Here is a 16,514-nt window from a genome sequence, read left to right as displayed (position 1 = left end):
AAGAACTGCCCATGCATCCCGAAAAATGCACTGTTTGGTGTGGTTTGTACGCTGGTGGAATCATTGGACCGTATTTTTTCAAAGATGCTGTTGGACGCAACGTTACGGTGAATGAACACATTTCGAACCGAACACTGATTTTGGTAATAAAATTCAATGATTTGCAAGCGTTGCTCGTTAGTAAGTCTATTCATGATGAAATGTCAAAGCATACTGAGCATCTTTCTCTTTGACACCATGTCTGAAATCCCACGTGATCTGTCAAATACTAATGCATGAAAATCCTAACCTCAAAAAAATCACCCTTTATGTTCTTGTCCTATGACAAGTCAAGTTTTGTGTACACATCAGCTTTTGCCCTCATTTAGGTTAAGCGATACCAAAATCACATACAGGTGTGATAGCAAAAATGACGAATCACAGGTAAGTTGACAATTTTGACACGAATAATGAAATACCTATCATACATAAATAGTGACATGTCATAGAACATATAGTGTGATGGCATCTTTATTAATACGCAAACAAATTCTGTGGAGACCATATGACTTTGACACAGCACTGATCACTTCCCGTGTCAAACAATTTCATTTTTTTTTTTATTATTTTTCTGTCACTTTGCATTTAGAATTCGTCTGAAGCGGACGCTTCGGGATTCGATGCTTAGTCATCGTTATACACAGTACAGTTATAACTGTACATTGGTTTTAATTCTGTATTTTTAATACACGTGTTTTAATTTACAGTTGGTGGGGACACCAACTTCGGAAGTACAACCTGGCATATAGAGTCGTACTCTGCCATTTCGATTAAAGTCCAAAAAAAAAAAAAAAAAAATATTTTTCTGTCGGGGATTACCCCACAAGAAATAAGCTTTTTAGCACAATTCGAGGAAAAGGGTGGCTACACAAAGATGGGCTCGTACAGAAGGAATATAATGGAACGCATTAATGACATAGATATAGACGATTTGGAATATGTGGAAAGGGATTTGTGTTTTTATGAATTGGTAAGCTGCTTTGCATCTCTATCGAGATATGACTAATAATCATGCATATATGCTGCTATTTGTTTTTTTTACATATATTCCTAGGTTTCTTTGGGGTTTCTACTTTATGGCAGAGAGAAAACAACTTCGGAGTACATTTTACAAAAACTTATAGTGCTGCAGCAAAATCCACCCAAAGGTAAGGGTAACTTTGGACTCGCGGGTAGCAGTGATATTCTCCGCAAATATGCCACCATAAATAACACCACATGGCGTGTCAACATTGTGGAGGCGCTGGCAATTATAAGAGCAAAAAAGGTTTTGCGCAAACTGGGATTTAGTTGGCAAGAGCTTCATGACATTTATCTGCCACACATACCGGAAGTAAATGTTTACATTCATCCTTTGTTAAAAGCTTTATACAAAATCTCTGAGCGGCTCTCAATCGCCCAAGCGGGCAGAATGGTTATCAAGATCAATGAAACGTATTTGCGTCATGAATCACAAAACTTGCGTTTCTATGATTATGGTCATCTGGAAGTGTTTCTTTTGTTCTGGATGACTAGAGATGTAATTGCAATTGGCAATCAAAATTTGCAAGGTGCCGATGTGCTTAATTTAATATCATATTTTAAACAAAATGATTTGGATTCAATGAAGGCAGTTTTGGTGGATACCATCAACCATAATTCTGTGCATGGAAACTATAGAAGAGCCACAAACAACACATCGAATACAGTGGCAGACAATGTTGTGCAATCTGCCGCTGGAAATGCTGTTGGTAGACAGGAAACAGAAGACAAAGATTCGGGGGCTGTTATGGATTCCCGGGATATGTCATTGTCAGCAGAACACATGCAACCCCAACCAAATGGTTTTCCCAGAACAGATCATGAAGACTTTGATTGTACTGAACGCTATGTTATACGCAAGCAACAGGCGGGTTATGTTTTGATTATAAATCAAAGCAAGTTCTATGAAGAAACAAATCCAGAGTTTAAGGTAAATTTTGTATACACTATACATTTTCGAATTTGATTTTCAACTTTGGCTTTATTTTTTTTTTTCAGAATCTTTTACCCAAAATACCATTTAAGCCATATCGTGCTGGAACCGATGTTGATAGAGATAATCTGAAAGCATTATTTTCTTCATTTGGCTATACGCCCTTAGTTCGCGATAATCTAACGCATGAAGAAATGCAGCATGTTATAGGACAAACTGTGCAAAAATCTCTCATTAGAGATTCCTTAATTGTGTGCATATTGACACATGGCATGGAGGGAGTAGTTTATGGTTGTAATAGCATACCGGTTAGTATAAACACCATAAAAGCAATAATGGCAGAGGATACATTGAAGGGAAAACCTAAACTATTGATAATACAGGCATGTCAAAAGAACATTGCCCCATTGGATACGGTTAGTTTTTGTTGCCTAGATTCAATAAATAAAAATTTCTTCTAATAATTTCTTTTTTGTAGAGTGTTTCAAATGCTGAAAACCAATTGGAAAAACAACCAGATGCTTATGCAGATATGCTAACAGCAATGTCTTCAATAGCAGGCACGGAAGCCTTAAGACATACCATGACTGGAAGTTGGTTTATCGAATCTCTGTGTAAACTCACAGCAAAGTGGTGTACTCGGTAAGTACAGATTTAATAGCATATGGTATGATGATCTTTATATTGTTGTTGTTGTTGCTTTTTTTCACAGCAAACACATGCTGGATATATTAACCAATGTTATTGCAGATGTGGCAAAGAGGCATGACAAAAATGAATATATGCTTCCCATTATGAGTACCACCTTGCGGAAAGATTTCTTTTTACCACCACCCACATAGTAGTGCAGTCAGTGTTCATAAGTCGCCTTACTTGTATTTTTTATTTTTATTTCGCACAATTTTAAAGAGTACACATTTGAAAACAAGTTTTGTTTTGGAAATGTAAGAGAAAAGTTAGAAATGGAAAATGAAGTGAACCTTTGGCCAAAATTTCAAGGGACTTTCCTTATTTTCTATAAATTTTAAGTTTTGTTTTGCAACTATTTTTTCATTTGAATATTTTGATAAGAATACTTTATTTATTTTAAAAAGAAAAAAGAAAACAAACAAAAGTAAAAACCCGCTATATTCGAAAAATGTTCAATAATTAACTCAAAAACAAGTTGATTTAAAAATTAAAAAAACAGGCGTTTGGGTGAATCGAGTCACTCACTTGATTTACACAAAATTAGTGGAACAGTCAGTAAGACATCATGCTGCAATTGACGAAGGAGGTGAAATACTGGTCTTAGTAGGTGATTAAAAATTTTTCGTAGAAAAGGTATAAAATGACATAACAGTAGACCACAGATTGCCTAAACCGGTGCCTAAGTGACATTGCTCCAAGTGTTCCAGCCTCAAATTCCGCCTATGTTCGTTGACTACCCTGTTTTTTTTTTCCAGATTCCGCTTGCTGATTGCCAGGGTACGTCACAAAGGAGATCAGAGTATGCAATGGAAATGTCTGGCGAGCGGCTACACCTCGTTATCCTAGTGGGGGCATCCTCATTCACTGTGCAAAAGGTGGAGCCTTCAATCTGCTCTGCCAAAGCTATACCCCGCTGATCGTTTCCTAGGGGGATCGTTATGTCGGGGTTATAAGCTTGGCCTTTAATTGGGACACAACTACCAACCGGCGGTATGTACATGTTATATATCTCTATCTCGAAAGTACCGGACCTGACTGCTATCCCCATTCACTCCATGTAGGGGTCACTAGCGCCAAGCGCGGGCGAGATGGGTCTATATTGCACGGAATGGTGTATCACGAAGGCCAATCCCCTACCTCCATTCCTTGAGTGATCCTTACGTAGCACATTGTATCCGTGACAATGTGCATGCTGCAGGTTTTGATAAGCTTTGTCTCCGGATCGCTGCGATCGAACTTGCCACGGAGACCGTTGCAATTCAATTGCAAAAATGATACACTTCCCGACGCTGGCCTGGCAATATTGGGGCTGGGATGCTGCTGTTGCGTATATTGCCGCAAGGAAGAGGTCGCAAAGGTCACATAGTCCGACGACGAGGACGCAGAAGGCGACGAAGACGACGCTTGTGATCCACTGCTGCCTATGTACACAGCACATAGCAACATATGACTATACTTCCGTAGTGATGTTAGGCCAGAACAAGATCAGAAATGTACCCACTTCATGCACCGGTTACACCTCACCTACACCGACCGATGATGGGGGCGGTTTTGGCAAGCCGAACAGAGGCAAGAGGCTGTAATTATTTCACAGCTAGCTAGCTAGCATGCACAGACAGACGGATTTGTTTGGGTTTGTTGAAGTGACAGTGCTTGGTCTGTTGGTCAATTGTTGTTGAAGGGTTGAAGTCGACCAGCAGCGTATTCCTGAACTCGCTGCCCGTAGCTTTTATCAAACGATGACTTTTGATGAAAGGTAGACGGCTGATAAGTTTTCATCTGGCAGCACCAGTTTTGGTTGTCCTTTAGCAGTCTGCGTAGTTAATAATTCATTTCGGCTGGCGCCAGGAGGCATAGTTTTGCAAAATTTGAGTATAGCCGCTTAACTTTTGCTTCGTTTAGCACTGAAAGGGTAAAAGTAGAATTTAGGCTAACAGAAAAAGAAGTAAAATACATAAATGGCTACATTTGAAATACAATGAAATGAAATTAAATATGTACAGATTTTATTTACTAAAAGTTTAAAACTACAATAATAAATTAATGGTTTAGTTTTACAATTTTATATTAAGCAATCATAAATTCTAATAAAAAATTAAATTTGTAATATATTTTGTATGTTTTTTAGCCTATAATTCAAGGAAAATATCAACAAAAACAACAAATGTATTTAATGTCAGAATTACAAAATTAATTAAACAAAGTAAACAACAAGGAAAAACAAATTCTTGGTGTGGCCTTATTGAAAAAAGTAATCCATAGCTAGTTTTCAAATTCCTTTTCCATTTTTTGAATTTCCCTCTCGCATTGAACCACTATTTCCCGGGCATCAGAAAGTTCAATCAACAGTTTTTTCTTGCTCTCTTTGAGTTGTAATTCTCAAACCATAGAAAAATGTTACTTGTTGGATTAGTTGGAGCCCAAACGTCGGATCTGCATCGGTCGGTTTGCATGTATGTATATATAATGTATACCTATAGGTGTGTGTAGTCTCAAGACCCTAGGGGGTCCGGGTCTTGAGATAGACGAAAATTCGACTAAAAATCAGAAACATTTTCTGTGTTGGATTTGTTGGTGAATAGACGCCGGATCTTCACGACATTTTACATGTATATAGATATAGCGATAACCTATCCTTAGGTCTTATCTCATATATCTTTGACCAACGAACTTTTTTTTTTGAAATTTCCAACACGCACGATTTTGATGAAATATTGCATGCAGATAGAGGAAGTTCTTACTTATCCGTCGGTGTGAATCTCAAGACCCTAGGTGGTCCGGGTCCCGAGATATAGGCCGACGAAAATATTTTTGACGAATAATTCTTAAACGGCGAAAAATTCTTAATCGGCTCCTGGAAGGCTAATTTACAAGCCTATTGTCGAACTTTATTTGGTGGGGGCTAATTAGCCGTTGACAGATGAGTTCGCGCCAAATTTGATTTTGTAGGGTTTAGGCGGGAAAATTCGGCGAAAAATCATTAAAAATTTGTTTGAACTCAGGCGTTCAGCGTCAAAAGAAATAAGTCTCCTCGCCATCGCATACAAGATACTTTCGAGCGTACTGTGTGAAAGATTAAAACCAAAAGTCAATGAGATAATTGGGCCCTATTAATGCGACTTTAAACCTGGTAAATCCACCCTAGACCAGATATTCACACTGCGCCAAATCCTGGAAAAGACCCAAGAAGGACGAATCTAGGTATTCATTTGTTGACTGCAAAGCCGCTTTCAATACCCCTTTATGTTCCAAAGTGTTTCAAGCCATGTCTGAGTTTGGTATCCCTGCAAAATTAATAAGACTCTGCAGGATGACACTTGCTGATACGCGTTCCTCAGTAAGAATAGGAAAGAATCTCTCGGAACCATTCAATACCAAAAGAGCTTTCAGACAAGGAGACAGTCTATCGTGTGATCTCTTTAATATACTGCTGGAGAAGATTATACGAGATGCAGATATGAATAGATATGGCACACTAATCACAAGAGAACACATGCTACACGCCTATGTCGACGACATCGACATCATAGGTCGGTCACCGGAAGTAGTAACTGCAGCCTTTTAAAGAATTGAAAGTCAGTGAAAATGGGTCTGGCAGTAAATAGAGATAAGACAAAATGGACGGTTTCAACTCCCAAAACGTCGAGCAGATGAAGAAAATGGAGAAAGTTGGGAACCACAACTTTGAGATAGTCAGTGACTTTATCTACCTCGGCACCGCCGTAACCGAAACAAATGACACCAGTTTTGGGATAAAGCAAAGAATAATACTGGCAAACAGATGCTACTTTGGACTAAGTAAGCAGTTTAGAAACAAGGTCACCTCTCGACAGACGAAGATTACACTATACAAGACACTGATACTACCCGTGTTGTTATATGGTTCTGGGGCATGGATGGCTAGTGAAAACAGATGAGGCAGTGCTTGGAGTATTTGAGAGAAAGATTCTTTGTAAAATATATGGACCAGTTTGTGTTAATGGTGATATGGGCGAAACACAAGCTGCAGGTACACGCATTAATATACAACGACTGCGTTGACCAGGTCATGTTGTCAGAATGGATGAAAAAGCTCCAGTAAAGAAGTCTTTTGAAGGCAAACATGGTGGTACACGCAAACCGGGAAGACCAAAAGCCCAATGGAGAGATCAAGTGGTGGGAGACACCTCGAAACTTGGTGTCAGGGATTATAGAATGAGCGCAGAAGATCGAGGCGCTTGGAACGCTATTCTACGTTCGGCTAATGGAAAAAATGTTCTGTCATAGCCAATTAAAGTAGGTAAGTATTATGGAGCCTTGTCCAACTCACTGTTCTTGTTTCAGTAAAATTGGGTAACAATTGCGGATTTCATGGCCTTAAGACCTTAGATCGGCAGATGGGTCTATTTGGCAGCTATATGTAAATATGGTCCGATATAGACCATATTCGATGGGCATAATTAGACTCACTGCTTCGAACTTCATTGAAATCGGGTAATAAATGCACCCATTACGGACTTAAGACCCAAAATCGGCGGATCGGGCTAGATAGCTGCCATATGTAAATATGGCCTGGTATACACCATAATTGAGTCGGATATCGGAGTCACTAGTTTAACTCACTGTCCCGAATTTCAGCGAAATCAGCGGCTTTACGGGCTTAAGACCCAAAATCGGCAGATCGGTCTACATGGCAACTACATATATGCAAATTAGGTCCGATCTGGACCATATTAGTTTCATATATCGATATATATACATTTGAAATGTCAATTGGTTAATATTTATCTAAATTTCCGTTAGAACCGCATGCCATTCACGTTGAAAGTAGTTCTTTTCATATCCTTGGAAACCCACCTTTTTTTGTAACTGTCACCAGAACTTAAAAACAATAAATAAACATTGGAGACTGGTATATTTTTTTATTAACTTTATATTTATTTTATATTTCATTTGTTTGGCCTTATATGTTCGTTTAAAATTTACAGTACATTGGCTTTGTTTCTAGTAATGCTTGATTTATTTCATCTTTGTGGCATCTAGAAGATGTCTAGTCGCCTTTGGCGAAGCGACCCATGTTTTTTTTACTTAAATTTACAAAATTTGCTTTTTAGCTTGTTATTATTTCGTGTTTCTTTTTCTTTTTTTATTTGTTTATACATTACAAATATATAAGAAAAAGTTAATACATACATGTAGGTAACAAAAATTTTACATTAAAAATATTTAATATTAGTTTAAAAACTAACTAAATAAAAATTAAAAACATATACAAAAGTCTATATAATATTTGTGTATATTAGAGTATTTGCTAATTAAGATTCTACAAAGAAAAGTTTTTCTTATGGTAATAGGAAATAATGGAAATAATTATTTAATTTCAATATTTTGGAGATGTTTTAGGTGGTACAAACGGCGAAAAATTGGAAATAAGTCGACAACTTTTTATCTGTTGATCTGAGCGGTTAAAAATGTTTTAGACTTTTGTAGAGGAGAACATGGGCTTTCAGGAAATTGGAGGTTTTGATGTTATTAAGAAAACACTGAAAAAAAACCAAGGCAAAATTTTGATATTTTAAAAGCAAACTATTTATGCAGCTTTCCTTAGATCTCGCCAAGCTTTTTCCTAAATCATGTAAATCGGCGGTTCAGTGGATCAAAAGTTAAAGCCCCACGAAGGTTGGAGAAGTGGTTTATTCTGATACCCTGTATTAACGATATGGACACACAGTTTTCCTGAAAGCCTATGTCCTCTTCTACAAATGTCTAGAACATTTTTTAGCGCTCAGATTAACAGATAAAAAGTTTCAATTATTTTGACGTTTGAAATGTGGAAAAGTGTCTGTATTTGTTGACATTTGGGACTTACCAGGACAACGTTTCATTCGATTGAGATGAACATTTTTTGATTTAACTCAAAGAGGAAGATCAAATACACCGTATCCATTTGCCCTATTTACAACTTAAATTGATATTCATGTATGTGAAATAACACAAAACAAATATTAATCGATTAATCGACAATCACTTATGCTCAGTTTAAATGGCACATCATGATGTGTGGTCATTGTAATAGTATTGGTGAAAATAAGGATGTGTGTGTCACATGTACACATAACCATCAGTTATGGCTAAAAAATCAAAATCATTTGATTTTTTCGATGATTGGCGTCTATCGTTTACCGTTTACACAGAAATGTGTAATTATTACTACGAGGGTTGCATTTTATATTTCGGGATTGTACAACTCTTGTGTTGCAATCTGCCAACCGACAGCTCTATCGTACAGTTTGATATTTTTGAGGTTATACGTAGTCAGAACGTTTTGACATACGAGAGCTATTGTGTTGCTTACAGTAACTTAAAAGATCCATCTCGCCCAAAAATGGAATTAAATCGTGAACATTTTAGTGCGATTATTTTTTACAACTCTCGATGTGGATTAATTCAACAACAGTGCATCGATGAACTTAATTCAATTTTTGGTGATGAAGCTCCATCAGGGACCCGTGTTTATCCATGGTATGGTGAATTCAACCGAATTGATAGTTCACTCCAAGACGAATTTTGTGAAGGTCGACCAAAATCAGTTGTTGTTGCAAAAACTATTGCGGCTGTTCGCTAACTGATATTGCAAAATCGTCATGTGACCTAGCGTGAGATTGAGACAACCTTAGGCATACATTCAATATTGCTTGGACATTTCATCGTCAAAAAATATGTTCGCGTTGGATCGATCCCACACAATTTGTCAATCGCTCTAAAAGGGTTCGTGTCGATTGGTCGAAAGAAATGCTCCTACACATCGATTTGATGAGTCATCCGCCGTATAGTCCTGACTTGGCACTGAATGACTTCTTTTTATTCCCGTATGTATGACACCTGAAGTAGCGGTTGATGCGTTCAGCATGCATGTTTTGGAGATACCTCAATCAGAGTGGCAAAAGTGCTTCGACAATTGGTTAAAAGCAAATGCAAAAGTGTATAGATTTTAATGGGGAATATTTTGAAAAACAATAAAGCTATGTTCGATTATTAATATTTGTTTTGTGTTCTCTTATCCCGAAATATAAAAGGCAACCCTCGTAGATACATATTGAAAAACACATTCTGTCCAAAATAAAGTTATAAGAAGAGAAGAAAAGTATAGAAAATTAAATAAAATCAAAGAAAAAAAATCGATGTACCGTTTTTGGCAAAAGCTGTAATCGACACGTACACACGATGAATACGATTATGCTGTGCCGCATAAACTGCCCGTCACGGTCTTGTTCGGTTAATCGTTGAACCTGAAATATCATATAAACGACTAATCGAATAATCAAAAAATACAAATAAATCAGTGATGCACAAAATTAAATTTTCTTTTACATCATCAACGCTAGTGATGCCCAATTCAGTTTCGGTCTTTCTTGAGATAGCAACGAATGGACATGTGCATGAGTTTGCGCATCGTTTTTGCATTTAAATTTTTTTTCTTGATTAAATGAAAATATTAAATATTTATTTTTATATTGTTTTCTTTTAAAAAACTAAAATTTTTTTGTCGAATAAATTAACATTCTCATTCATTGTGAGAATAATAAAAATTTATGGAGAGTAATTCACTCACACCACTGAAATAAATGTACACCCTAATACGCACATACTCGTGTTAAATGTACATTTAGGCGTATACTTTACATTCAGTTTTAGGGAATCAAAATAACTTATACGTCACCTATGCTTTTTCTTCTTTCCCTGGATTTTGAAACAAAATAAAATAATATAAAAAAATAAAATAAAATAAAATAAACTCCATTGTTCAAGTTTTTTGCCTGTTAGGGCGAAGATTATTAAATTTTACAATTTTGTTTGTTTCTCTTTCGAGGAAAGCCAAAGATAGCAACACACACCAACCACTATGGGACGCGTTTCGTCTTTGGTTAGAAGACTTTTCAACCGTATTAGGTGTGATGGCTTCAAGAACCGTGCGTTGGTATGTCGTATTTGAATCGTATTAACAGCGAAAATGCATCTATGATACAATTACCACATTAACCACACTCGACAACCCTGATTTTGTGCATCTGTTGGAAGTTGTATTGATGGCTTCGAACGCTAAGACAACGGCAATGGCTCTTGTTCCGTGTGCCCAGGTTCGAATCCTGGCCGGGCTCTGCCGAAAAATAAAATAAAAATAATGTAAAATTGCTCTCCCATAAATAAAATAAAAATAATATAAACCGATATAAAAAAGCGCAAAGATAAAAAAATAGCATAATATATAATAAAATGAATGTTATATATAAAAAAATAAAATAAAGTAAAAAAATACAGTAGTATAAAATATAAATAAAATTAAAAAATAAGATAACAATATATGTAGTAAAATAAAATAAAACAAGTAAAAGCGTGCGTAAAGTTAAATGAGATTTTCTCTAAAAATGCAATTTCAATAACATTTTTTGTCGAAGAAAAATTTCAATGATATCTTGTATATAAAAATCAATTTGTGTTTGTTTGTAGATTTGTTTGTTTGTATGTTTGTGCGTTCCTTATAGACTCAGAAACGGCTGAACCGATTTTCTTGAAATTTTGAAATTCACAGATGGTGCACAATGACCCCGTGGTGAAAATAGGGTACTACATTTTTTGATATCTGAAGGGGGGACGGACCCTCCCCCTTACCCTAATTTTCAGAAACGCCAGATCTCGAAGATGGGTGGTGCGATTTAAGCGAAATTTTGTATGCTCTCATATAGTACCCTAAAAATAAAAATTTAGTATCCAAATTTCGGATGGGGTACCTAGGGGGGCTGCCCCACCCTAAAACCTACCAAACATATATTTAGACCAATCACGACAATATGGGACTCAAATGAAAGGTATTTAGGATGAGAAAACGTATCTGATATCCAAGTGCTAGGGGGACCACCCGAAGCCCCAAAACACCCCTACATCCATAAAAATAATAACAAAAAATAAATTCCAAAAAAAATGGAATTTTTTTATGCCCAAATTTTGAGAAAGTATATCCTAAATGTGATTTTCTCTAAAGACAATATTTTAATAAAGTTTTTACAAAAATACAACATTTAAGGATAATTAATATAAGCAGTGAATTATCAAAAATTTAGTATTTTAAAGAAAACATCTCCAAAATTTTGAATTTTCGGGACTTATTTCCAAAATAAAAATGTATAAATAAGAAAAGTGATATTCTGGCAAAAATATCATGATAAATTATATATTATAATTCCTATTTTTTATATATATATATATTTCCTTTGCTTTCTTTTACGTTATTGTGATTTTAGAAAAATATGTATTTTTTTATTTTATTTGGTTTAAAATAGTTTCTTATTTTGTATGCCATAATATTTTGTTTTTACTTTACACTTTTGGTTTTTTACTTTTAAATTATATTTGAATTATCAACATAAAAAATTACTTTGTTTTTGTTTTGTTTGTACTGATGATCTCACACATAAATGATGGAAACAGTAGTGAAGTGTTTGAAGGAAAGATTTTATGCATATTTGTGTAGTAGATATATAGATAGTTTTATAGGTTGCACATATGAGCAGAAATGATTTAAATTAAAATCTTAAAGTCATAGACAGATAATTGGCTTTAAAGAATTTGTTATATCAATTCTATTTAGGAAAAAAACTTGTTTAACTTTAGTTCTTATAAGTGTTTACTCTCTTCAAAAGCTTTAATTTAAATGATAGTGGAAAAGAGAGACGAATTAATAGAAGTAGAGAGAGTGAGACAGAGAGAGATTGAGAAATGTAATGCGATAAGCAAATTTGCCCCTGTACATTCCATTAAGAAACAGGGGTAGAATGTAATGCAAATGCAAATTTTGCCCATTAACATTCCACGTAGGAACAGGGGCAAACTTCTCACCTATCAAAGAGTGTAGTCCGATTCAAGTTTAACTCAATGATAAGGGGCCTCCTTTTTATAGCCGAACGGCATGCCGCAGTACGACACCACTTTGAAGAGAAGGTTTAGATGGCATATTACCTCACAAATGTTGCCAGCATTAGGAGGGGAAAGCCACAGCTGAAAATTTTTTCTGATGGTGTCGCCAGGATTCGAACCCTGGCGTTTAGCGTCATAGCCGGACATGCTAACCTTCACCGTAGCGGCCTCCAAATGTAACGTACACAGAAAAAAAAATAAAAAACGATTTTAATTACGAAATTAATTGATCAAATTATAATATGAATCAAAGTTTTTGAAAAAGGTGATTGACAAATTGTTCAATTAAAAACATTCCATATTCAATTAAAAATATATGATTGAAATTTCTAAAAATGTTTCGAATGTTTTAAGGCCAAGTTGAAATCAGGGTGTCTAACCTAACCTAAAAAATTAATTGAAAAATTCTACACATTCCATCATTTTTTAATGGATCAATTTAAAAATTAATTTTTAATAATTTCAATCCTATTTTTTTAATTGAATATGGAATTTGTTTCAATTGAATAATTATAATATGCCATTTAAAAATGAGGTCCAAGATATGAGGGAGCGCCTCAACCCCATAAACCAGTCCCCAAATAGTAATATTAGCTAATCATGACTATATCGTATGAGGTTCAAATGAAAGGTATTTGAGAGTCGATTACGAACATGATACTAAAATCTGTGTACAAGTATCTGGGTGGAACTCTAACCCCTAAAATCACCCCAAATAGGTTAACTGACCAATCATGACAATAGTGGGATCAGGTTAGGTTGGGTTGAAAAGAGGTTGCAGATATTAATCCGTTCCATGCCATTATGGACATACTCCTTAGCCAGTAATCGCCTTGTCGTGCTCTCTAAATACAAAAACAAACCTTGAAAAAGAAAATCTAAGTTAGGAATTCCGTGCTACTTACAAAATCCTTAATTGTTTTCCATGCCACTACCCTAAGTTGGTTCATGATATAGTGTGCACATAAGTGCCGGTATCTGTTAGAAACGAAAGGCGGGGAATGACAAAGGAAATGCTCCAACGTCTCACCATCTTCACCGCATGCCCTACACATGTTATCACTTGCCTGACCGATTTCACATAAGTGAGCTGGTAGTCCTATGTATCCCGTCTTGATACCAATAGCTATACTGACCTCGTTCTTACTTCCTTTCAGTAATAGCCTAGGATCTGGATCCCCCAATAGGATTTTTGCCGTCCTACCGACCGTTTCGCTGTTCCACAGGGTTGCATGCGCGTTTGTCTTAACTCGGACTGCGTCGACCCGAAAGGTTTCGGGTAAACCAAATTAACCGCCAAATCTCCTGCCTTATTCCGTATGGCCCGGCACCCAAAAGATGCAGATTTTGCCATCCTCAGAGAAGGCGTTAATCTCCTTCTTACACTGCAAGACTGTTCGTGTAAGGTCAAGGTTCATCACAGATATCCGATCGGAACCTCTTCCATTCCTTCCAGATTTCCCATCTTCGCCTCGATTATGCCGCGATGGTATAAGCTGCTCCCATCCTCAAAGAATTCTCCCATCACCTTAAGTCTCAAAGCCGCACACTTAATCTGTATGTCAATGGGTCGCATCTCTTGAATAGTCTCCAATGCCCTAGTGGGCTTGGTCCTCATCGCTATAGCAGTGCACCAAACTTCTGAGGTGTAAGTAAGTATTGGCCACCTAACATGCAAACCTGTACAATTAAAAATTTTAGCAGATTGTGAGAGTTGGTCTGAAAGAAGCGATAGACTATACAATATGTTGATATCGGAAGGGGACTAACCCTCCCCAAAAATCCGTTCACCCCAAAAAACACCTCAGAATAGGAAATTTTTTGCCAATGGTAATATGGGGTTCAGAGGAAAGGTATTTGGAAGTAGAACACGAATTTGGGGCCAAATGCCTAGGAGTCCGCCACACATTCTCAAACAGGACATGCTTACAGAACATCGCAATATAGGGATGAGACTGCCTTCCAAATTCTTGGCACCAGAATTCCATACCAAATCCTTGTTCTACTTCCAAATATCCTACTTTTGAGCCCCATATTGCCAAGATCGATAAATATGTCCTGCTTGTGGGGTGTTTTGTGTTTGGAGCGGCCAGCCAGACACGTGTTACTTAAATAGATATCAGTTTCGTGCTCTACTTTCAAATACCTCTCATTTAAGTACCATATCGTATGCCCGATGTGTATGTCTATTTTAAGGGGGTTTTTGGAGAATGGCGGTCCCGGATTATTTGACACAAATTTTAATACCATAATCGTATTCTACTCACCAATAATTTTCATTTGAGTCCTCCCACATTGCCATTATCGGCCAATATGGGTGTTTAAAATCTTTCAGTTGAGTCCCATATTGTCCCGGTCGGTACAATTTTATTTTTGGGCTGTGCTTTTGTTGTAATTTATAAATTTTATATAGCCTATTGCTCCTTCCACATTGTGTTCGTAATCTACTCTTGAATACTTTTCTCTTGAGTCCCATATCGTCATGATCGTCCAATATACCTATTTTAGAGGCTTTGTGGTAGGGGCGACTTCCTAGGTGCTTAGACCCAATTTTTAATATCAAATTCGTACTCTACTCCAAAATACCTTTAATTTGAGTTCGATATTGTCCCGATCGGCCAACTTTTTTTTTGGATGTTATTTTTGGGGTAAGGGGCAGGGAGGGTCTGACCCCTTTCAGATATCAAAAAATTATATAATCTCCTACTCCTTCAAGATCAACCTACACAATCTATGTAAATTTCAAGAAAATCGCTTACAAACCATATTGGACTATATGTACGTTTGGGCTTCTATTCGGTGCAAGGCGGCTCCCCAGACACTTAGGTGCAAATTTCTTTTAGCATTCTCTTCCCCATTCTATAGTGGCAGGCAAAAGTGCAATTACGGAGTATTTAAAAATATTCCCTATTATTTATTCTTCAATACAAGGCTTTATTCAATCAACACAAAAATGATTCAAACCATTCACTGCATATTCGTTGCCTTTGAGAGTGTTAGGTGAGATAAACAAAAGACATGCAATGCAATGCAAGGTTTTCGTCAAATTCTCTTTCTATGAATAGTGTTGATGTGGTTGTAGCTGTGTGTTGTATATTGAGGCGGCAGCCAATAGGGTCAATTCGATACGTATAACCTGCTGCCATGCGATTGAATAGTATTGAATACTGTTGGTTTGAAATGAAGTGTGGAGTAAAGGGGTGCAGCAGTGTAACTGCAAGTATAAGCAAAACAGATATAGTGTGTGTGCCTTATACCAATGGTGTACATGAGAGACTGAGTCTAGCAGTTATGGTATGGCTTTGCTTGTGCGTATTTACTGAACAATAACAGAGAGAAACAAGTGATTGTTGTTTTGGGGAGAGTAACATATTTATTTGTTTTCTTGTTCTCAATTAACTGTAGTACCATGGGTATTTTCTTATTAGTATTGGTGCACCAAGTAATTTTGTGAGTAGATTGTTGTTAAGAAAGAAAAAAATAGTAAAAAAATGGATGATTTGGAGAAAAAATTAAATCGGGACAATACAAAATGAGTGACAAAAGAGGTAGAAACAGAATATGGCATTGCTTTAGAATAATAAAAGACGAGAATGATGAGGACATAACCAAATTTGCTGCATGCAAAATGTGTTTAAATGCATACAAATACAATAACAAATCAATATCGAATTTAAATAAACACAAATGCTATTCTTTGACGAAGTATGAAAAGGGAACAAAGCCAAATCAAGAGGCAAAAAAAATCTTGCACAAAAGTTTTGGCACATTGGGTTGTCCAAGATCTTTGCCCTTATTCTTTGGTAAAAGATACTGGATTAAAGGAGTATTCTAAGTTACTGAAAAAAAACTCCTTTGCTAAATTTCATCTCGATGTCTT

The 16,514-nt window shown here is 36.3% G+C and overlaps 1 protein-coding gene across 1 annotated transcript; it reads left to right on the top strand.

Moving 5' to 3' along the window:
- Nucleotides 1-739: 739 nt before the first annotated feature.
- LOC106085869 (caspase-8) lies at nucleotides 740-3,015 on the top strand. The gene is made up of 5 exons (XM_013250316.2): nucleotides 740-1,009; nucleotides 1,094-1,990; nucleotides 2,059-2,409; nucleotides 2,472-2,635; nucleotides 2,706-3,015. The coding sequence occupies exons 1-5, from the start codon at nucleotides 914-916 to the stop codon at nucleotides 2,833-2,835; spliced, it is 1,638 nt and encodes a 545-aa protein (XP_013105770.1). The 5' UTR covers nucleotides 740-913; the 3' UTR covers nucleotides 2,836-3,015.
- The last annotated feature ends 13,499 nt before the right edge of the window (nucleotides 3,016-16,514 follow it).

Source organism: Stomoxys calcitrans, chromosome 4, assembly GCF_963082655.1.
Source record: "Stomoxys calcitrans chromosome 4, idStoCalc2.1, whole genome shotgun sequence".
Classification (NCBI taxonomy): Eukaryota; Metazoa; Arthropoda; class Insecta; order Diptera; family Muscidae; genus Stomoxys; species Stomoxys calcitrans.
This window is presented reverse-complemented; position numbering and strand designations above follow the sequence as displayed.